Source organism: Aythya marila, assembly GCF_965140915.1.
Source record: "Aythya marila genome assembly, chromosome: 16".
Lineage (NCBI taxonomy): Eukaryota > Metazoa > Chordata > Aves > Anseriformes > Anatidae > Aythya > Aythya marila.
This window is the reverse complement of record NC_139057.1, coordinates 9,556,274-9,578,513: the sequence shown is the minus strand read 5'-3', so window position 1 is coordinate 9,578,513 and position 22,240 is coordinate 9,556,274. Positions and strand designations below refer to the sequence as shown.

At 41.6% G+C, this 22,240-nt stretch overlaps 1 protein-coding gene across 9 annotated transcripts in view; it reads right to left on the bottom strand.

Moving 5' to 3' along the window:
* The window catches only part of RBM39 (RNA binding motif protein 39), a 31,938-nt gene extending 9,989 nt beyond the window's left edge, over positions 1-21,949 (bottom strand). The window contains exons 1-12 of one of the 9 annotated variants that reach the window (XR_014318602.1): positions 21,580-21,949; positions 18,290-18,352; positions 16,403-16,452; positions 12,336-12,530; positions 7,313-7,378; positions 7,153-7,206; positions 5,614-5,731; positions 4,881-5,033; positions 4,257-4,394; positions 2,353-2,418; positions 1,250-1,454; positions 969-1,046 (exon numbers count right to left, since the gene is read on the bottom strand). Coding sequence is in view for 7 of the 9 variants with exons in the window: in XM_082773157.1 (XP_082629283.1) it covers positions 969-1,046; positions 1,250-1,454; positions 2,353-2,418; positions 4,257-4,394; positions 4,881-5,033; positions 5,614-5,731; positions 7,153-7,206; positions 7,313-7,378; positions 12,336-12,530; positions 16,403-16,452; positions 18,290-18,340 (1,174 nt within the window). In the remaining 2 variants the exon portion in view is untranslated. Of the gene's footprint in view, positions 1-968; positions 1,047-1,249; positions 1,455-2,352; positions 2,419-4,256; positions 4,395-4,880; positions 5,034-5,613; positions 5,732-6,253; positions 6,394-7,152; positions 7,207-7,312; positions 7,379-12,335; positions 12,531-16,402; positions 16,453-16,715; positions 17,072-17,994; positions 18,068-18,289; positions 18,353-21,579 lie in introns of those variants that run through there. The other 8 variants (XR_014318603.1, XM_082773158.1, XM_082773157.1 and 5 more) reach the window with 8 other exon arrangements.
* Positions 21,950-22,240: the final 291 nt, after the last annotated feature.

Here is a 22,240-nt window from a genome sequence, read left to right as displayed (position 1 = left end):
ATTCTTCCTCAAAATAGATTACAGTAAGATCTCAGTAACACTTCCAACACACCCACTGGCAGAGTACACAAGCTATAGCCAATCTCCCAAGCAACACAAAGATACCCTGATGTACAGCATCCACCTCACTAGGACAAATATAGAGTCTTGCACCTCTCCTATGAAGAAAAGCTGTGAGAGCTGTGACAGTTCAGCCTGAAGACAAGGCTCCAGGGAGACTTCATTGCAGCTTTTCAATACTTAAAGCAGGCTTATAAAATAGATGGAGAGCGACTTTTTTTTCTTGGGCAGGGGGAATGTTTTTAAACTAAAAGAGGGGAGATTCAGATTAGAGGTTAGGAGGAAATTCTTCACTCAGAGGATGGTGAGGCACTCAAACAGGTGGTCCAGAGAGATTGTGGATGCTCCATCCCTGGAGGTGTTTAAGACCAGGCTAGACAAGGCCCTGGGCAACATGGTCTAGTGGGTGGCATCCCTGCCCATGGCAGCGGGGTTGGAACTGGATAGTCTTTAAGGTCTCTTCCAACCCAAGTCATTCTGTGATTCTATTAACCATAACTACTGTAACATTCCTCCATGAAGTCCCACTAACCTTCCTGCCCCTGGTACAGTTCTGTTTCTTCAGAAGGGATTCTGCAGAGGGTCAATCCCCTTACAATGAGTCTGACAGTGTTAACAGTCAATATTTACACTGCAGTAGAACTGTGAATAGTAAAGAAAGAGATGAAGGCTTGGGATGAATTAAATGAACTAGAATAGATTTGCCAAAAGTAACATAAAATGAAGCACACCCATCAAAGCTGTTATACACTGTTTATATGCTCATGGATTTGAGAACTTCCACAATTTGTAAAACATGCTGTGGTATCTATGTTTCCATCTTAAAAGATCAGAAGATGGATTTTGGTACCTCATCTCAAAATTATAATTATTTATTTTTCTAAAATATTTAGGCAATTATTTCTTACCTGCCACAGCTCCAAATGCCAATGATCCACTCATCTGCAGAGCCTGCTGTGCAGCTGGGGGAATCTGCAAACCAGTACCTGAAAAGGGCACAAGAACATACACCTTGTAGCAAGCACTTTTTACTCAGTCATGGATGCAGTAACTGAAGTATCAGAAATTACTATTTTCAAAAATTACTATTGCTTACAAATTGTTACATGCAGAATATTTGTTGGGATGCATTAATCCAAATTCTGCAAAACTGTATTTTCATGCATTTCTTATTTATCCCCATACATACCCTCTGCAAGCCTTGCCATCAACTGAAGGCGACCAGTTGTTCCCAAGTCAATTCCAGTCCGTTCCAACTCATCACTGTCCAAAAATGAGCTAGCACTGGAAGCATCAGTGCGCTCAGTTACGTGCCCAACTTTCATTGGCCTACCAGCCAGCTCAAATCCATTGAGTTGTTCCAAAGCTTTTTTGGCACACTCAGAGTCTGAGAACTGTAGATTGGAAAAATATATATTTAGTAATATTGCCTGCACTACTCAGCAGCACTTTTGTTACATTTGAGATCCAGTTACATAAACGTGAAAAACATTACATTAAAAATAACAATAGCTACAAGCTACCATAGATGTGCTCCATATTTTCAGTTTTAACCAAACACAGATGAGGTTGGGTACATACACAACATATTATTGTTGAAGCTAGAATATCTAGATACTGCTGTCAACAAAAGTCATGGCTGCAGTTGTCTTTTAACACTTTCCAAGGACAGTCACTTCTTTCATAATTTTGTAACTGTTATGCATTTACTCACTACTCCTAGCAGATGTTCTGCATCAGGAATTAAAAATGTAAGTATGTTGTCAGCATTAAAAGCATCAAGTATCAGTTATGAAGTCAGGCCTGATTTATTTGTCTCCAAGTGCCAAAGGTCCCAGGCAGAGACATTTCTTTCATCACAAACTGTCAGGTGTCAGGTCAGTTAACACACCTAAGTTCAGAAAATTAAGTATCGAGCGCAAAGGGGAAAGGAAAGATGTTTTCAACCTTAAGTTTTAGACTCTGGAATTTGATTTCCCTATAAAAACTTGAATTTGATCATTTTCACAATACTGTGAAAAATGTAGCTTTTGCTAGTATCCTTGCCTGCAAAAATGGAATTGCTTTACAGGCACCGATCATCGAATCTGCTATTCCATTCTAAATATGTGCATTGTTCAATCATAAAACCCATAAAGAACTGTCAAAAAGAAAGAAAGGCAGGCCACTGTTGCATGTCACACAACAAGAAATTTCTAAAATGAGACTTAAGTGAGATTTAACCAAGCTACACTTGCTACATGAAAAGGTTATATTCAAGTTCTCTATAAAGTTTGATAATTCTAGTCATACCGTAATAAATCCATATCCTTTTGAACGTCCAGTTTCACTATCCATCATCAGCTGAATGCTTTCGATCTAAAAATAAGAATAAGACTATTAATTACCAAACATTTTGGAACAAAACCTGTAGACAGTCTGCCAAATATACATACATTAACGTGAAACCACTTTTTTTTTTAAATCAGTTCCTCATTCGTTCCTCTAATCAAACTTAGTATAGAGGCAGCTAGATATTTACTTTGACACACAAACTGAAACAGGCAAACATAAGGGTGATACACAACTTGTTATTTAAAGGAACTCCAGCTGCAGGCAGAGGCTTGGTCTTACGCGACATTCTAGCAGACAATGAGCAGACAGCATCAAGGATATCAATTTGTTAGAATGGGTCCAGATGAGGTCCATGAAGATGATCAAGGGGCCAGAGCACCTCTCCTACAAAGGCTGAGAGAGCTGGGGCTGTCTAGCCTGGAGAAGGCTCCAGAGTGACCTCATTGTGGCTTCTCAATACTTAAAGGGGGCTTATAAAAACAATGACGGACTTTGTGCAATTGGATAATGACAAGACAAGGGGGAACTAAAAGAGGAGAGATATAGATCAGAGGTTAGGAGGAAATTCTTCATTCAGAGGGTGGTGAGGCATGGGAACAGGTGGCCCGGAGAGGTTGTGGATCCCCCATCCCTGGAGGTGTTCAAGGCCAGGTTAGATCGGCAATGTGGTCTAGTGGGTGGCATCCCTATGGCAGGAGGGTTGGAACTAGATAATCTTTCAGGTCCCTTTCAAACCGAGCCACTCTATCATTCTATGAAATACTAACTGAAACAATATAGTCATGGCACCTCATGTGCCAAGGAACTCCATTTGACAAAGAAATGCAGTTTGCGTAACTGACCAGAGGGTTTAAGAGAAGCATGCCTGTTTTGAATAATTATTGGTATATGGTAGCTCTTAAAAATGTAGTTACTCGTGTGTTTTAAATTCAATAAGTCATCCTAGAGCCATGAAAACAGTGCTGGAAAGAGACAGCAACACAGAAGTGAGAGGAAGAACTGAGCTTAAGACCAGAGTACATGGAATTAAGAGAAGGAAAAAGCCTTCACAGCTCTTTATGTAAACCTCCTAATCTACATTAATCCTACTGCCAGACTTTGAGAGAAAAAAAACATGAGAACAGCCATGTGAATTACAATTTAATGAACGACTGTAATTTTCTAGGCTTTCATGCAACTGAATTAAAGAGATACACATACTCAATCTCAACAAAGCATCTGAAAATTACTGTTATGATATTTATGAAGCACTGTTAATGTCTTAACAGTATGAAAAATATTAATGGGATTGACAAAAAATATTTAAGCAGCGTACTGCATATATTACCTTTACTTTATCTAATAATGATATATCCAGGATGCCTTAGTTAGCACAGTGCTGTACTAGTATTTATTAGGTCTCCAATGGAAAGTTCAGATTCAATCTGCTCAGTTTCATAAACTGGGACTCACTGATCAGGAGTGTAAAGAAAGGGAAGAGGGCAGGAAGGGACACACTGCAAAGGTTAACAATGTGAATCAAAAATTAAGACAGAACCCTTCAGAAACTGATTGAACTACTACAAAATTACAGTGAACAAGACTTGATTCTAAGTAATTTTAGGTACTCATTGCATTCTCAGCTTTCCATCATATAAGACCATTAGGTCAAAAATCACTGGACCACCTCACATATCGTGGTTCTCATTTGCTCTCAAATACTAACTCAGTATCGAAAGACTTGTGGACACAGAGGTACAGAATAGTTGAGGACGTGAAGCTAACATTTTACAGTTGCTAATTATTTCCAGAAGATATTTGAGTGCTCTACATCTAATGTAGGTTTTTCAGGTAAACACCACCAGTGCCAAATCAAAATTTACCCTGCCAAATGGCTCAAAAATTCCTCGAAGCATATCTTCAGTTATGTTGAAGTGTAACGATCCTACGTAGAGCCTCATAGGACCAGCGCTGCCCTTCTGCAAATTATTTGCCATTGCTGCTGCTCTGTTTTTCTCTGCCTATGGAAAAAAAAAAAGAAAAATTATGTAAAATAATAATAATATTTTCAATTATCTGCATACTGCCTACCTGACTAATTTAAAATACAAAAGCCAAAACCATGACAAAAGTATAGAGATACAAGTCTCAAGTCTTCAAACTGGACGACTTCGTGCAAAATTCTGGCCTGTGCCTAGTAAATTGTCACTTTGCTTTTTTATATACATACACATACTATATACTATGATTTTGTAACACTATCACAATTTTGTTATTACTGTTTTCTTAGCATCATTAATTTCAAAATGCATCTTTTACCAGTTTGAGTTGCTTTAATTTGTCTGTCAGCTACTGGAACCCAAAGTCCATTTATAAATTATTTAACCATTCTTGTTATGGTTTTCCAAGTGTTCAATGACAATCAAATTTTCAAATATTAACTTTACTAGCAAGATAACAGAATAACCACTCAACATGGTTAAAAAGTTAGGTTTTCAAGTCCTTACCTGTGATGCTTGTACAATAATTGGTACACCCAAGACTCTCTGTCCAGTTAGTCCTATTGCCAGAGGTACTGAACTAACATCAACAAATTCTACATAAGCAATTCCCTTTGAACGCCTGGAATTTCTATCAGAAATCATTCGCACATCACGAACCTAAAAGACAAGTACAGACACGATGTTACAGATAGAGTTACACCAGGAAAAGAGCCAATACAGTCCAACTCCCAGAGAGATATTAACAAACAATTACTTGCAAAGACAACAGCTTTGTAACCATGCTGCAAATCTAGAATAGCATCTAACTATCCTAACAAACACATCCCAGAAAGCTAGCATTAAAAGCTATGATTCAAAGTTGAATGTAGTTGAATGCCACAGGAAAAGGGTTGATAGAACACCTGCAGCACTATAATGCTTTATACCAGAACCTTACAGCTCATGGAATAGATACTATTTTTCAAAATTAGAAGTTAAGCTAAAATTAATACTATACTGCAACTGCCAGGCCCACCTGCAAAAGACCAGAAGTTCTGAAAACTGAAGTTGTTTGAACCAGAAATGCATCCCTGGTATTTTGCATCACATAACACGATGAATCATTAACTCTTGGTAAGTTACTTTCCTGTACAAGAATCTCCAGAAAGCCACTAGCTTACCATTCTGTAGAATATCAATCCTGAACTAGGATAACTTGAGGAAGTATTCAGAATCACTTTAACTTCCCTATAATTACCTTCCCTACTGTAGAGAAAAATTCTTCCAAATCTCTTGGTCGAATTCTCGCAGCTAGCTGCATGCAGAATACTGTTCGAGCATCCCTCTCTTCAGGGGTAAGATTATCAATAGGTTCTCTGAAAAGCAGAAAGGTACATTAAAAAATAACCTAAGATAACTCATTTAAACTTTTAGCCATGCAGGGGTATCAGTGTTTTGAAGTCTGGTGGTAAAAAACCACCTGCGATATTAAAAAAGGACAAGAATTGAAAACCTAATACTAATGTAACATTTCTTTAATGTGAATAAACGTTGTGTAAACATTAAGCATGACTGGAAAAGCACGACTGTAAGCATTAAGTGTGACTGGGAAACTGTATTTTAAGTTCAGAAGCCCCACCTAAGCAGAGACTGTCAATTTGCTACTCTCTTGAACAGGTAAGAGTACCACTAAGGAGTATGCAGTTGAGAAGATGAGATGAAAGGACAGGAAAACAAAGAAAACAGGATTAATTATCACAGACCAGCCATCTAAACAGTCAGACAAGCAGTATTTTCTTTTTTTACTGGCTTTGTAAACTGTAGCGTTATATACAGCCAGTCACTTCAGTCAGAGCATGAACACTGACATCTACACAAACAGAACCCCCAGTCCTCACCTTTTTATAGTTTTAGCTTGTTAACCCAGAAAAAAAGCATGAATAGTGAATAATTACTGTCAGCCCAGACACTAGAAGAGATCAGTGTTCTATTTTAATACTGAACACCAGCTGAAATCAGTCAGATGCATCACTTTTAAACTGTTGAAGATTCAATGCTAAAAAAAAAAAAAAAAGAAGACTTGCACTTAAGTACAGGATAGAATTAATATGCCAGATCCTGGATTGAGTTTTCAGTAGTGTAATTCTTTATACTTAGATGTATCTATGTTAAAAAACCACTGAGAATACGCAAGAAAATTTTAAATTATCTCAGTAAGACTTTACTAGTAAGTGAAAAAGCGTGCAGGATTGTTTAAGTTTAGCTGTATTAATATAGCAAATAATCTTACTAGCAGCTATCTAAATCAAAGCCCCTTAATTGAAAAGCTTAAGAATGAATAAGCACTTTCTGGATTTCAAAGTTACCTGGCTTCTCTACAAATAACATCCATAGTGATTAGAAAAAAAAAAAAAAAAAAGGCATTTTCACAGTACTTTTTAATTCTCTATTTAGTATTAGTAAGATTTAACAGAAAAGCTACTTAACATTAATTAGAATTAACTTGTGAAAGCTTGGAAATACAGGAATATGACAAGCAAAGCAAGACATGTTTTGCAAACTGATATTATTTGCAATTGTACACTGATAATTGGAGGGGAGGTGGCAGTTTGTAACACAGGGAGGGAGAAAACAACCTATTTTTAATGCTCTCCTTTCATGGGCTTTCTGAATGAGTAATTCCAGCATTACTTGTGACTGTATGTCAGACAGCAAGTGGTCGTGCATTATTTCAGCATTACTTTTCCAGCTTCACTTGAGGGTGGGTAAAAAAAGTAAACTTGCAAAAAATAACTACCTAACAGGACTCTTGTCTTTTCTGAAAGGACTTTTGCTTCTGGATCTTCGTCTGCTGTAAAGAGATTAACAACAAGATTACCAAAAAACTTCAAATATACTGGTCTTACTATAAAGAAAACATATTAATGATGCAGTAAAAAGTAGAGAAAACTCAGAACCTTAATTTGATGCTGTGAGGCAGACCAATCTTCCCTCTGATGGCACTGTTGAATTTTGGACCAGAACTACGGCAAAAGCAAAGACAGACATTACTTACCAGAGTAACTGAATTCAAGATTTCCTGCTTGTACTCACAATACATTAACAGCATTCACCCACCCTTCCAGTTGAACTTGTAAACATTTTCATTAGCATTGCCCATAGCATGCATAAGCTATGCATAACACTCTAAACCACCACGCATACAATATGCTTCCTGCTCAGGTTCATATGCATCACAAAAAAAACTCAGAATATGCAGGATTCCAAGAAAGAACTGAAGCCAGAGCCAGACAGCATTTGTGTATGCAGAGTACTCTGAACTACAGTTATTGTTGTGATCTTATTTATACATTTGTCCACATGCATTCCGATGATGACAGCAAAGCAGTGCCTTTATCGCCTGGAACACAGCCTCAATTTTGAGCAAAGTAGTGCTGGCAGAACTAATCACTCAGGTATAACATCTTAAAACTGAAAGCTTCATGAGGTTTAAGATGCAAGTGGAAACCCAAGTAGCTGCTTGCAGATACTAGCAAGTGAAAGATTCTTGGAAATTCACTAGTCTTTGACTCAACTGCAACCACTACCAAGCACTACATATATATAAATGAAGCTTCCTTTAAGTAAAGTTTTTAACGGACATCAAAGCACAGAACCATTTAAGCCAGTAAACCTTACATAGTTATGCCACCACAATAGGAATTCAATCTCTTGGCTGATTTTAATTTTAGTTCACCAGGCCTCAGAGAGGCTATTACAACAGATGGTCATCTGACCATTCCCTCCACACTGAGGCAGTCCTCTTGCTAGTTATCACAGCAGAGAGTAACAAACTGTGACGCAAGTAGTAAGATTCCTCCTACATGTATCATGTTCTCCCTGAACTTGATCTCCTTGTAGATCCAAAGCAAAGACCACCACCTGTTAACATTCTTCGTGCGTATCAACTGAGCAGCAGGGGCACTACTGCACAAACTGAATGCTGGGGGGTGGGGGGGTGTTCAGCCTTTTCATCTGCACAGAATTAATTCTTTCTTCTGAGGCTATAAATTGATATGAAGACACCCTCAAAGATACAGTGGTCTGAAGACATTAAGTTGTCTTTCACTTAATCCATGTAGCCAGCCAGGTCTTTTTCCTATCCAGGGGAACAGCAATGCTGACAGTTAAGCTCAGCATCCACGACAAGGAGGATGCCCATTCTAAACATGCCATGACACCGGAACAAGTGGAAGTAGCAGGCTAAAATCCAAAACCATGCTGACCCACTTCAGGGAAAGAAAAGATGGCTCTGTGTACCACTGGGGGGCGGGGGAGGAGGGAAGAATCAGACAGTTTATTAACTATTTGTTATGAGAGCATACAAAGAAAAGAACATACAAGAAAAAAACAAAAAAACAAACAGGCACATACTAGGTAGTATGGTGGATGAGAACAGCTGCTGCAAAATGCCTTCAGTAAAATACTACAGTTCCTACTCAAGTTCAATGAATGGCTGCTGGGAGCACCTATTCAGGTTCTCCAGTGTCTGTAATATGTACTGCCAAAAGCTGCATCTGGAAACATCAACACTGGTTTTAGAGGTTTATTAGAAGGAATTACCCCTGTACCTTCACACTGTGTTGTACATTTCAATTCATATGCAGCATGACTGACTACAGTGAGCCTCATCTTCAGAATGTAACATGCAGACCAACTAACCAAGGGTTAACAACCAAGACCATGACTTTTAAGGAAATACCAAGAAATAATTTCTTATTACATACTTGCTCAAACCCAGTGGAAAAAAAAAATAAGATAAAGAGTAAGTTTTCAAATAATGCATGACTTCTGATCATGAAAAAAATGCATCCATCTTCACACTTGACAAACAAGCAGTATTTACAAGACAGATGGGGAGGAACATTAAAAAAAAAACAGCAAAGTAAAGGCATAACAGAGTGAACAGGAAGGCCTCAGAAGCTGAGGCAGTATGATGGCCTGAGTGAACTTCTGAAGATCTTTTTTCAACAGTATCTGACAAATGCATTTCTTTGCGTTGTTCTACAGAGATCTGCTTGTAAAACTGTAGATCTCGGAAATTTTTTCTCCTACTGCCTCTGCAAGAACTTTTTGCAGTCATTCTCCGGTTCATGCTTCATACATAATAAAGCACTGATTCACAAGCAATTAATCTTTATGTCTGGGGGTTCCCTTCTTCATAAATCAAATGTATGAAGCCCCACATATAACAAAAGCACAGCTAGGTAAACATTTTCCTAAACCTGCATGATGAGAAGACAACTAGTAAAGATTCAGCTTTCACATTATTGTGATGGACAAAAGAAACTCAGAGTAGGGAGACACCAAGATTTATTGCCTATTACTAACAAGCTAGAGAAGTGAGGAACAAAGGAAAGAAACCAAAGACTCCTTTCCCCCCCATCCACCCTCTTCCACCTCCTTCCCCTGAGCAGTGCAGGGGGGTTACAGTCAGTCTACAACACTCCTCAGTCACTCTGTCCCTGCTCCAGCGTGGGGTCCCTCCCACAGGATGCCGTCCTTCCTGAACTAATCCTACGTGGGCTTCCCACAGGCAGCAGCTCCTGCCAGGTCACCTGCTCCTGCGTGGTCCCCTCTCCACAGGCTGCAGCTCCAGCATGGAACCTGCTCCTGTGGTGGTTCTCCACAGGCCGCAGCCTCCTCCAGGCCACATCCACCGGCTCCACTGTGGTCCCTTCCAAGGGTGCAGTGTGCAGATCTGCTCCGCCATGGTACTCCATAGGCTGTGGGGGGACAGCCTGCTTCACCATGGGCCTTGCCAGAGGAGAACTTCTCCAGCACCTGGAGGAACTCCTGCCCTTCTTCTTCACTGACCCCGGTGTCTGTAGTGCTCTTTCTCACTCCTCACTCTCACTCCTCACTCTTCTCCCAGCTGCTGCTCCTCAGCAGTTGCTTTTGTTTTTTTTTTTAATCTATCTTAAATATGCTCTCACAGAGGCACAAACAACATCGCTTATTGTCCCTGGCCAGTGGTGGGGCCCTTATCTAGTGTGGTGCAGCTTCTGGATTCTTCTCACAGAAACCACCCCTATGGCCCCCCACTACCAAAACTTTGCCAAGTAAACCTACTAAAATACTCATAAATGAAATCCAACCACAATTTTGAAAAGTTACCATGTTTTATGACTATATCACACTTCAAGACAACAAATTCAACGTCCTCAAGTTCTCCATGCCACACTGTTCTCCTTTTCCTTCACCGTTATCTACACTATACAGACATCCACTCTCCAGCATTGCAGAGATGCGTGACCACTGGCAGCGAGAACATCTTCCAGTTTAAAGATCAGAGGATGAAGAATGAGCAAAGAATACAACCAGGAAGTATTCTCAACTAGATGCAGCAGCCAACACCACCTGCAGTAACGCCAACTCAGAACTGTCTGAACAGCCCCACAAGGTGAGACTCCAGATGTGAACTCTCCAACAGGTGATATTTTAATTTCATTAGGCAGTCTGCTTGTCACTTATCAAACATGGATCTAATTGCACTGCTAATAGAGAATCTTTCCTCACATGGAAGCATCATTTTTGGTAGATTCAAAGGTAGATGAAGAAAGGAGGCTTGTGATGCAGGAGACTTCCCCTCCAGAACTAATGACTTCCCAAAGGTCAGCATCCACTGTACAGAACTTCAATGCAGAGCCTTTTTTTTGTTCCAAAGGAGGTCCTTCTCTTTTGTATCTTCTGAACAAACCCTAGAATTTTAATGTCATCTCCACACATCTATCGTTTCAGAAGCATCATCCATGAGCTGCAGAGGAACTACAGCTAACTGCTGGCCACCCAACAATCACTGCCAATGCCTCTGGGATGCAGGCAGTTAGTTGCCCTCTCTCTCTCTTACACTAAGCTGATTTAAAAGCTGAATTCTACTTGGTTATTGAAGTAAAGAATGCAATGTTGCCAAACCAATAAGTATTCTAGTAGCCTCCCTCTAGGGCATACTAGAATATCTGGTCTTTTTGTTCACTATCTTTCAATAGCAAAGTAATTACCCGGAACAGCTAGGGAGAAATACCATAAGAATGCAGAAATCCTCTCATAATTGTATACCTTCCTTGTACAACACACCTGGATGCATCAAAATAGGCACGGGTTATTGTAGTAACATGCATACTTTCAGCTTCTACCTAAGGGAATATATTTCGGATGACAAGGATGCTGAAGCTCCTGAATTTCTCCAGGTGGAGAACTTGTATCCAGTGATGACAGGAAAACAAAGAAAACCCTTCCACCACAAACAGAAGGCACTGACTCCCAGCTAACTCATCAGAAGAGCAGCATTCTCCTTCATACACCACCACATCAGAAATAAGAGGACTGGCAGGCCCCAACAGAAAGGAGGGCAAGAGATCTTGACTGGGGCTCCTCTGTTAATAAGGCAGCCTGGAGCCTCAACAGCACCACACTCCAGCTACCTCCTGTAATTCTGCAGGTGCCAAAAAGCTACAGAACACAAGCTAACTGTGCATTGCTGCTATCTTTGGAGCTGAAGCCCAGAGCTCCAGAAGTCCTCATACCAAAAAGACATACCAGGTTGAAACACAGAGCAGGGCTGATCAGTACACAGGACTGATGACAGCACAGGAAATGCCATGCACAGCCTGCAGATGCAGCATATTTGCAGTATGAAAACACCAACATGTAGGTGGCTTCGTGCCAAATGAGACCCTGAGACCTCCAGCATTTTTGTCTGCATTCCCAGAGTACTGACAGGAATACTGCATTTAGATAAAAATGAAAACTAGTAAGAGGAATGAGGTATGTCACTGTCCTCCTCTTTTTTTTCCCCATATTTACTGAACCATCTTCAGCCTTAACCTCTCACTCCCTTCCTTGAGGCAATTAGCAGCCAATATAGAAAGACCATGAGACTTTAAGCTCTCACATCGTACACTAAGGCAAGACACATGCAATTTGACGTAAGTAACCTACTAGGGACTTCTATAGCGGCCTCTGAATCTGCGGTCTCTACTTCTAGAACGGCTGCGTCTGCGTTCTTTGCTTCTGCTCCGCTTCCTTTCCCGGCTTCTGCTCTTTTTTCTTTCCCGGTCTCGGCTCCGCTTGCGTTCCTTGCTTCTGCTCCTCTTTCTGTCATGACTTCGACTTCGGCTCTTGCTCTTTTTTCTCCTGAGAAGGGAAGGGAAAAGCAACTCTTGTTACAAATGCAGCTCAGTATCATCAGTTCCATTATTTATACGCATTCTACAGCTCTTCTAACAGAACGCTAGAGACATTAATAAGAAAAAGCTGCTACTTCTTGCTATTTGTATCAATCTTTTAGTTAAATGGGTGGTTAAGAACATCAGAAACCTTTTAAAATTCATCATGAGCAAGATAAAGTGCTCTGAAACATTTTTGTTCAATTTATTTTTGTAATCAAAGCATGCTTACAGTTAGAGTAACAGGACTGAAAAATTATTTAGTGTATTAGAACTAGTGTGTACTAAATGCAGTAGTTCATGTGTCATCTCTCAAAGATTTTAAATATACCATGACAAAGCTAAGAATAACTCGTTATTTTTATAGCAAAGTACAACAAAACACCAAAAAAAAAAAGTGAGGAAAAGGAAGGCTGTTTCTGCTGATAGTCTGCCACCAGTTTTAGCATGTTGCCTAAGAGTTTTGCTTCTACTTTAAGATTCCTACTTGCTACTCCACTCCTTGCTAAGCCACTTGCTTTTCTACATCTGTGGCTCTTACAGGTTTGGTGCGTACCTTTAAGTCAATTGTATCTCATATTTGAGAATCAATGAGCCACTGTTTCATTCTTGCATACTACATTTGGATTATCCGTGGATTTTTTTTTCCCCTATCTCAGTCTCAGCCTGCAAAAGTTTCCCATCTCCCAGTTTTTAAGGTATCTACATATGCATACTACACTTTTACATCTAAAATCTTTGTATCCCCTTCTTCAAAAGAGAGTTCTTCTTTGCTATTACTTTCTACTGCCATCTATAAACTAAGACTCCTAGTTAGGTTCAGTTACTACAGTAAAGATCTCTCAGTTCCACATATAACTGAGCCCTATCATCATTAGCAGCTTTTGCTCTCTGATCTCTACCTAGGAAGCCCCATTACAACTATCTTAGTAATTATCCCTCAAGACAAACTTTGAAATTTGGTCATTTGGTTTTAAGAACTAGAAGATGGCCATAATAAAGTGAAACATTCAGGTGTTTCAATACTTGTTGACTCCTTTACAATAACCTAATAGTTTCTCTATTACTTTTGTACAGAGAAACTGCAGCATCAAAACCCAGTACTGGGAATCCTTTTCACACCACCCCGACCATTGGAATGATCTGCATCACTGGCATTTAACCACACTTCTTACTGCAATACAATAGAGGACAGTGTTAGAGGTGTAGTCTCTCTCCTAGGATCCACAACTTACCACTATCTCCTTAAATCACAGAATGGCTTGGGTTGAAGGGACGTTAAAGTACATCTAGCTCCAACCCCCCTGCCACAGACAGGAACACCACCCACTAGATCAGGTTGCCCAAGGCCTCATCTAATCTGGCCTTGAACACCTCCAGGAATGGGGCATCCACAATTTCTCTGGGCAACCTGTTTCAGTGCCTCACCAACCTCTGAGCGAAGTTGTTCAATCACCTACTCTCATATCATCATAGTTCCCCAAAATATCATCTGGAGCTCAAGGTACTTTATCTGTAGCTCAATATATCGAGCAACACCGTAACTAGTAATTACAGATAGACTTCAGTAAGAAGTTACCAGCCATTCACTATCCCACTGTGAGCTGAACCCTGTTTGCATGCTAGGATCCTAACAGCCAAGATTCTCAAGAAGATCTGTGTTCTACCTTCCAAACATAATTAAATTGGATAGATAGTACAGACACATAGTAAAATTGTAGAGAAACTAAAGAGATTAAGAACCTAACACAAATGTAGCATTATTTGATCACTATTGCTGTAAGATGAAATTAATGTTCATTTTTAGCTGTTGATGTTTGGCATTTACAAAATGGTGTTATTTTTTCAAGATTTAAGTGAAAAACAGCATCATAAAAATCTCAACTCTGGGACAAAAAGCTCCATGCTATCACAAAACTGCAATACAGTAAGTTGGAGTAACTACTCCAAAACTGAAACAAGGGTACACCACAGGATCAATATTTTTGAATATGCACATGGGTACTATCAGGAAAGCTGAAAGAACAGCTGAAAGAAAAGCACACAAAACAGTCTGCAAGACTAATGGTATCAAAACACCTGAACTTTCTTCTGTTTCAGAATGATGTAACCTTTTTTTTTTTTTTCCTGAACTTAATTTACCCTTTGTCTCAATTAAAAATAAACTCAGATTGTACAGGACCAAGCTGAAAATGGGACTGTGAGCAAAAAGAAAAATGCCATCACTTTAATATCTGAGAGGCTATAAGCTGAAATGTATTCTAGTATTCAACTCATCTACCACAAACCCAGTGAGAATCAGTTCCAAAAATGAGGAAACACTATTTTACTTTTGATCTCACTTTATATTTTGGGGCTAGTCATTCAAACTAAAGCAGGCTTTTACATGTCAGCTATTTACGTATTCTGAAAAGACAAGAATTCCAAACAAAAATATTGGTAGGAGCTGATTTTGACAGAGTTTCAGGGGGTCTCAATATTCAACATGAGAATGATGTTCACAGCGTAAGTCTGATGTTGGTATTCCAACCCTGGAATTAAGTCACTGACCAGTTAAGAATGGCACACTTCAGCAATGCTTCCTAAGGAATGTGTGCTTATAATATGGTTCTTTAAAAAAGTTCTAGTGTGATTTTTTTTTTAAAAAAAAAAAAGGATTACAAATAAAGAAAACACTTAAAACAGCTGTTACGCGAATTAATAAATCAAGGACTAAAATACTCAAATATAAAGAGGGCAAGTATAGAGTCCTGCATCTGGGGAAGAACAACCCCAGACATCAGTATAAGTTGGGTACTGCCCTGCTGGAGAGTAGTGAAGTGGAGAGGGACCTGGGGATCCTGGTGGACAGCTGGATGACCATGAGCCAGCACTGTGCCCTTGTGGCCAAGAAGGCCGGTGGCATCCTGGGGTGTATCAGAAGGGCTGTGGGTAATAGGGCAAGAGAAGTTCTCCTTCTCCTCTACTCTGCCCTGGGGAGACCACATTCAGAATACTGCATCCAGCTCTGGGCCCCTCAGTTCAAGGACAGGGAAATGCTTGAGAGAGCCCAGCGCAGAGCCACAACGATGATTAAGGGAGTGAAACATCTCCCTTATGGGGAGAGGCTGAGGGAGCTGGGTCTCTTTAACTTGTAGGAGACTGAGGGGTGACCTCATTAATGTTTATAAATATGTAAAGGGTGAGTGTCAGGAGGATGGAGGCAGGCTCTTCTTGGTGACATCCAACGATACAGTGGGGCAATGGGTGCAAGCTGGAATATAGGAGGTTCCACTTAAATGAGACAAAACTTCTTCACATTGATGGTAACACAGCACTGGGACAGGCTCCTCTGTGACCTGATCTAGGCGTTCCTGCTCTGGCAGGGGGATTGGACTAGATGATCTTTCAAGGTCCTCTCCAATCCTTAATATTCTGTGATTCTGCGACTAAACCTTTCAAGAAAGCAACTGCATCTTTAAACGGTTTGAACTGTTCTAAATTGCTTAAAATTTCATACCAAACAATTTTTAAAGTGCAAACTTTACTGCACTGCTAAAACAAACAAAAAAAATCAAGAGATGAAATCATGCTGAACCTACCAAGTCTGTATTTTTATCTGATGTTAAAACAATAAATGTTTCCACAGATTTGATGACATCACTGACAAGGGTGTAACTATATTTGTGAAAGAAGAAAATTTCATAATTTCTGCAACTGCAGTAAATGCAAGTATCAAGCTATTCCAATTTATTTCCTTGGACATTAATGACATGCATTCAAGTTGTTTTTTGTTTTGTTTTGTTTTTTTAAAGAAAAATAGCCCCCTCCCTCAAAAACAAAGTATGGGAAAATACTTACTTCTTGCTGCGTTCTTCGTGGCCATTGGCACTGCTCAATTTGTTCTCATCCTAAGCAGGGTTGATAGAAGAACATCGTGAGGACGAAGCGGAAACATTTCAAGTGGTCAAAGGGTAATGGGAATAGGAATAAGAAAATACAAAACAAAAATTTTAATACTAAATTACTTGTTTACAGTTTAACGTGGAAAGATTTAGATAATTTAGTTAGCCATCTTTAACCACTTTGCTGCTTAATTTTTAAGTCATACAATTATAAAATGCAAAACTTACATCATTTAAAAGTGTATATTAAATTGTAGATACTTCCTTACATGGTTTAGAGGCTAAATTATCCTGTAGAATTCAGCATTCAAGTGGTTAAGTTATTTCTATAAAATGTAAGAGGAAGTTTAAGGTTTGCGTGCCCCTCGGATCAGCACCAAGGCTATTATCTCTGCCTAAGCCCCAGTGGCTATGCTAGCAGCCAGCCACTATCGATTTCCTGTGACCGATGCCATTCCCGAGATCTTCACTCATTTTCGTTGAAGGGTTGTAAGAGCTTGATGCCACCTCTGTCACACATCTCGCCCTGAAGCAAACAGGGATTCACACTGCTTTAGTAACGTCGACTCCCAAGAAAGTCATCAATAATCCACCAGTCCAGCCTAAACATTCCCTATTTCCATACCTGTTTACATGGAAAATATCCATGTTAAACCAGGACACAAGAATTTTAACATAACAATTTACAAATTACTCTTCAAGATTTTATGTAACTACTAAATATTACATAAACTATACCATTTAAAACTTACAAATGCTCATCCAAAATTCATGAGATGGTTGTAAGAAACACTGCAGAATAGGCTAACAATAGCTGCTATGTAGTTTATATACTTGCTTTACAATTTAATCACAATGGTTACATCAGAAGAACAATTACTAAATGACTTAAACTTTATATACATTACTTGTGAAACCAGTGCTAAAGCATGCATGATGTTAACACTTTACCACCATTTGGTGAAAAACAAAAAAGACAGTATTCATTCACTGCTGGTTTGGGTAAGAGAAGTCACTACACTAATCAATAAAAAAATTTGCATCAAAATTGACATTTACTAATTGAACAACTAGGACAGAAGAATACAAGAGCTTTTTTTTTTTTTTTTTTTTAAATGACACTGCAGACTGTGATACTGTCTTTTACTTGCTAAGAATGTTCTATTCAGGGATCCAAGAATTTAGGTAATTCGTCCACTCAGCAATTGATTTCCACCTGCTCTGTTAAAAGATTAACCATCACCAGTCTTCTGCATTAAAAGCAAGTCTCACTCTTCTTGCACTGAGCAGACCGTTCAAATATTTACTTGCCATGGGACTGGTGAAAAGGTTATTCTTGGAACCCTGCTGTTTTCCCAAACCACTGCATTCACCTTGTTGCTATACCAAACTGGACCTGGCAATTTTAGGAGAGGTTTTTGGTTTGTTTTTTGTTTGTTTGTTTGGGTTTTTTGTTTTTGGGTTGGTTGGTTTTTGTTGTTGGTTGGTTTTTGTTTTGTTTTTAAACCTAGGGGACCACGGTACAGCGATACGTCACTCAATTACTACCTTATGATTGACAGTTCACACTGGAATCAAAGGTGAATTCATGGGAGTAGAGGTGAGATATCGTTAGGCAAGTCTACAAAGAGAGATAGATGGGCATTTATTCATCACGCTGAAGTGAAACTACTGCACAATATAATTACATTAACAGCATATATTTACTTGCAAGTTACATGTAATGCATCTCCAGTAAGATAAATCACGAGGGCTCCAGGGATGTTAGTTTACAGTTCAGCAGTAGTTTCATGTATAATGCTAAATTAAGGTAAGCAGGACCTCAATGGCACATTTTTCTCACCTTCTTGTAAGGAGCTTCAAGCATTGCTTCAATATCAATATCATCAGCCATTTTTCAGGACACCTGAAAGAAAAAGTAAAATCCAGCTAAGAGGGTAAACACCTTTGCGCTTTATATTGCAAAAGCCTCTGCTTAACAGGCCATCATTGCACCAGCACAAATTCACAGCATTATCTCAAAAGACATTTCCAACAGGAACTAGAATGAAGCTCGCCCAGTGAGATGTTAAAGAATGTGACACAAGCACCAACCAATTACAGCTGCTAACAACAAAAATGCTACCAAACACAATTAGCAAATAGAAACCCCTGAGGTATTCCACCTGTTCCTTCCAAAACAAAGAGCAGGGATAATTTACGATGCAGAAACATGAGTCTAGTCGCCATCTTAAGACATTCTAGTGCCTGACCAGAGGACTACCCAAGGGAGACAAATGAAGAACAAACGTTCAGGCAAACCCGTTTGCCGTTTCCTTACACTTGCTACTATCAAACTTACTAGTCTGAAGACTTAGATTTCCTTTAAGAAATCTGACCTCCTGCACAGTGCAGGCCACAGAAGAAACCTGTGATTCAAGCATTAACAAAAGCATACATGAGATCCATCCAATCTGGAATTTCATGTTTAAAAAAACACCATGCCTGTAATAGCTATCACATCAGACTACTTTTCAACTTCAACTTCCTAATATCATTTTGTAGTTATTATACTCTGAATCCTATTGACATTTGATTTTCTTTCCCTGTGCAGGTACACTATTAAAAGCCTCCTGTAGATCTCTGTAGAAAAGTAGAGACTCAACACCCTGTCACCTCCTACTAGAACAGCTTCATTCTTTTCCTTTCTAAAACTAAATAAGGTCAGGCCTCCAGATCTGTGTCAGACAACCCAAGATTGAGGATTTTCTTCCATGTGTGCCATATTTTTTTTCCAAACTGGGTTAATTTTCCTGCACCTTGGTTACACATACTGCTGGTAAGAACTGTGCTTGCAAGACGCTTGCCCAGTATCATGAAATGGCTCCAGATTTCCAAGATACTTTTAACTGTTCTCCCATAACCTCAGAACTGAGGTTATAATACCAGAGCTGTGCTACATTTAAGGATGAAGTTACTCTTCCCCATTAGTACATCAAAGAATAAAACACTCCTTTAACGATATCAGAGCACTGAAGTTCATACTCAATTGCTTAACTAATAAGGCACACTAACCTCATTTTCAAGTTATTACCTCTTGGGCTGTAGTGCAACCACTTATAAGTAGTACGGCTATCCTTCATTTCCATATAACAGCTCTGTATCACTTTTTACCAGTGTATTTACATGTAGCTTTTCAAGGCCTGTGGATATACACATATGGATAAATTCACTACTACTCTGCCAACATTTGGTATGAACAAGTACATTAGTATGCTTTAGGAGCACCAAGAAGCACCAGGCCAAACCCTGGTTTCTACAAGAAACAATCCTCACCAGTGGCAACTCCCACCCGTAACTACTTTTCCATACGTGCTAGCATAACCAGCTGTACCTGGGATGTAATTCCTCATCCTAAAGGGGAATGACCACGGGGAGCATGGGGGACAAAATAGGGAGAGCCAAATCATGAATAGCACAAAAACGTGAATCAGGAATGACTTTTATTGCGCTCACCCAAATAAGAGTGAGTGAACTATCATCTGTGTGAGTTCAAAACAAAGGTCCTCATTCACAAGGAATTCAGCCATGGAACTCACTGTCCCAGAGTGCTGTAGTTGAAAAAAAAAAAAAAAAAAAAAAAAAAAAAAAGAAAAGAAAAAACCACACACAGCCTTCAAAACAAAACACCACCAAATAAACATACACAGAAGTTTACAGAAAAGGCTTTTCATTAAACAAAGACCCTCCTTGTGACCTTGAGACACAACTAGCTGATGACTAAGTAATACTTCTCTCTATGATTGTTCTTTGTTTCTATTCTTTCTTGGCCACTTGCTGTTAGCCCCTATCACAGAGGAGATACCAGATTAGGTAGACCTTTGCTCTCATCCCAAGCAATCTATATACTCTGTACTCAACACAAAACACTTTTGTTGGTAATAACACTAAACTTTCATCAATGCATCAATTCTGTTTATGTGACAGACCTATCGACTTTGCAATTCTAGCTAAAAATCACGATGTGCACAGTTTTCCGTTAAAACTCACAAATAAGAATCCATGCATTTGAAATGAATAAAAAAATCATAATTTGCAAATATATTTCATTAAATACTGAAGAAGCTCAAAATCGTTCTTAAAAAGCCTTTCCTCTTCCTCCAGAACAGAAACAACACACCTTTATATGCTTGACATCTCTGCAGAAAAGAAGCCAGCAAACAAGGAATGAATTATACTTGAATCTTTCTGGGTTAACAGAAAGCGTAAACAGACATGAAATTTACTCCTACTGATCTGGTCAGTATTTCACATCGAGATTACATCCTATTTGAAGTTCTTGTTATGTACCGACACAGCTAAAAATGACAACTCTACTCTTGTTTTGCAAAGAGCCTTCTGGAAAAGATCGGGAGGGGTTACAAAGAACTTCAGCTGTACGGGTGACAGCACAGCTTTCGGCTCCACACACACACCTCTACCCAACACGTTCCCACCCCAGAATTCTCTCCCTGCTTCCTATGAGACCAAACCCAAACGAAACCAAGTTCGGGTTCTCAGCCACACCCGCCCCACTCCGACAGCTCCACCGTACGGGGGACCAGCCGGAGACCTTTGCTCCCCCGCCGCCCAGCCCAAACCTCCACCGGCGGTCCGCCCCTGTCCCCAGCCCCACGCCCGCTCCCCACGCCTGAGGGGCCCCGGGCCCGCTCCGCTCCTCCCCGCCCCGCTCCGCCGTGGGCTCCAGCGGCGGCAGGGCCGGAGCCCCGCGCGGGCCGGCGCCGGTCACTCCGCACAGCGCCATCGTGGGGGGACTCGGGGAGGGACAAGGCGGCGGCGGGGCCAGCCGGATCCGCCCGCTACGTGGCCGTAGGAACAGCCAAACCCCGCACGACCAGGCCGCGGGGCTCGGGGCGGGGGCAGGCCGGGCGCCGCCCGCTCCGGCTCCACACGAAGGCGCGGGGCAGCCACGGGCAGGGGACGCGGCAGCAGCCCCCGGGGCCGCCCGGCCGGGGCGAGGCGCCCACGGCGGCGGGAGGGGCCCGGGCCTCCCGGCCGCCCGCGGGCCTGGGCCACGGCGCTCCCCACCCCCCCATCCCCGGGCCAGGCCGCGGCTCCTCCAGCGCCAGGGCCCGGCCCCGGCCCGGCAGTTACCTGCGCCGCGGGCAGATGCGGTCCTGGTTCGGGCGTCCGGGGCCCGGCGGCGGCGGCTCCCGGTTCCGGCGCTGGCTGCGTTGACGGTGGGGGATGGGCCCGAGCGATCGGGAGCCCTCTCCGGGCGGCCGAGGGGCAAGCGGGCGGCGCCGCTCAGCCAGCCGCGGGGCGGCAGGCGGCGAGGGGGCGGCGCGACCGTGGCGGGCAGTCCCCAGACCCGGGCTGGGCCCCGGCTCCGGCCGCGGCGGCTGCTCCCTGAAATGGCGCCCGCCGCGTCTCGCTGCTCGTAGGCTCCGCGAGCGGCACGGGGGCGCCCAGCGCCCGGCGCAGGGGCTCTCGCGAGACCCAGAGGCCGGGCCAGGCCCCGCGCCCGCCGCGCCTCGCGAGACAGCGCAGGCGGAAGACGTCACGCAGGCGCTCGCGAGGCCTGGGCCAGGAGGGGGGTTCGCTCGCCCCTTCCCTCGCCTTGGTTCTCGCGAGAGCTCCGCGCCCGCACCGGGAGGTCGGGGGTGGCCCGCGGGCGCTCAGCGCCGCGCCGCCATTTTGCCTCTCTCCCTCAGCGCCTGAGGGCGGCCCCTGTCCCCCAGGCGCTCCTCAGCACCCTGTGGTCCCGCCGGGTTCTCCGAGCCCTAGAAGGGTTGACGTTGCTGCTGCACGCAGC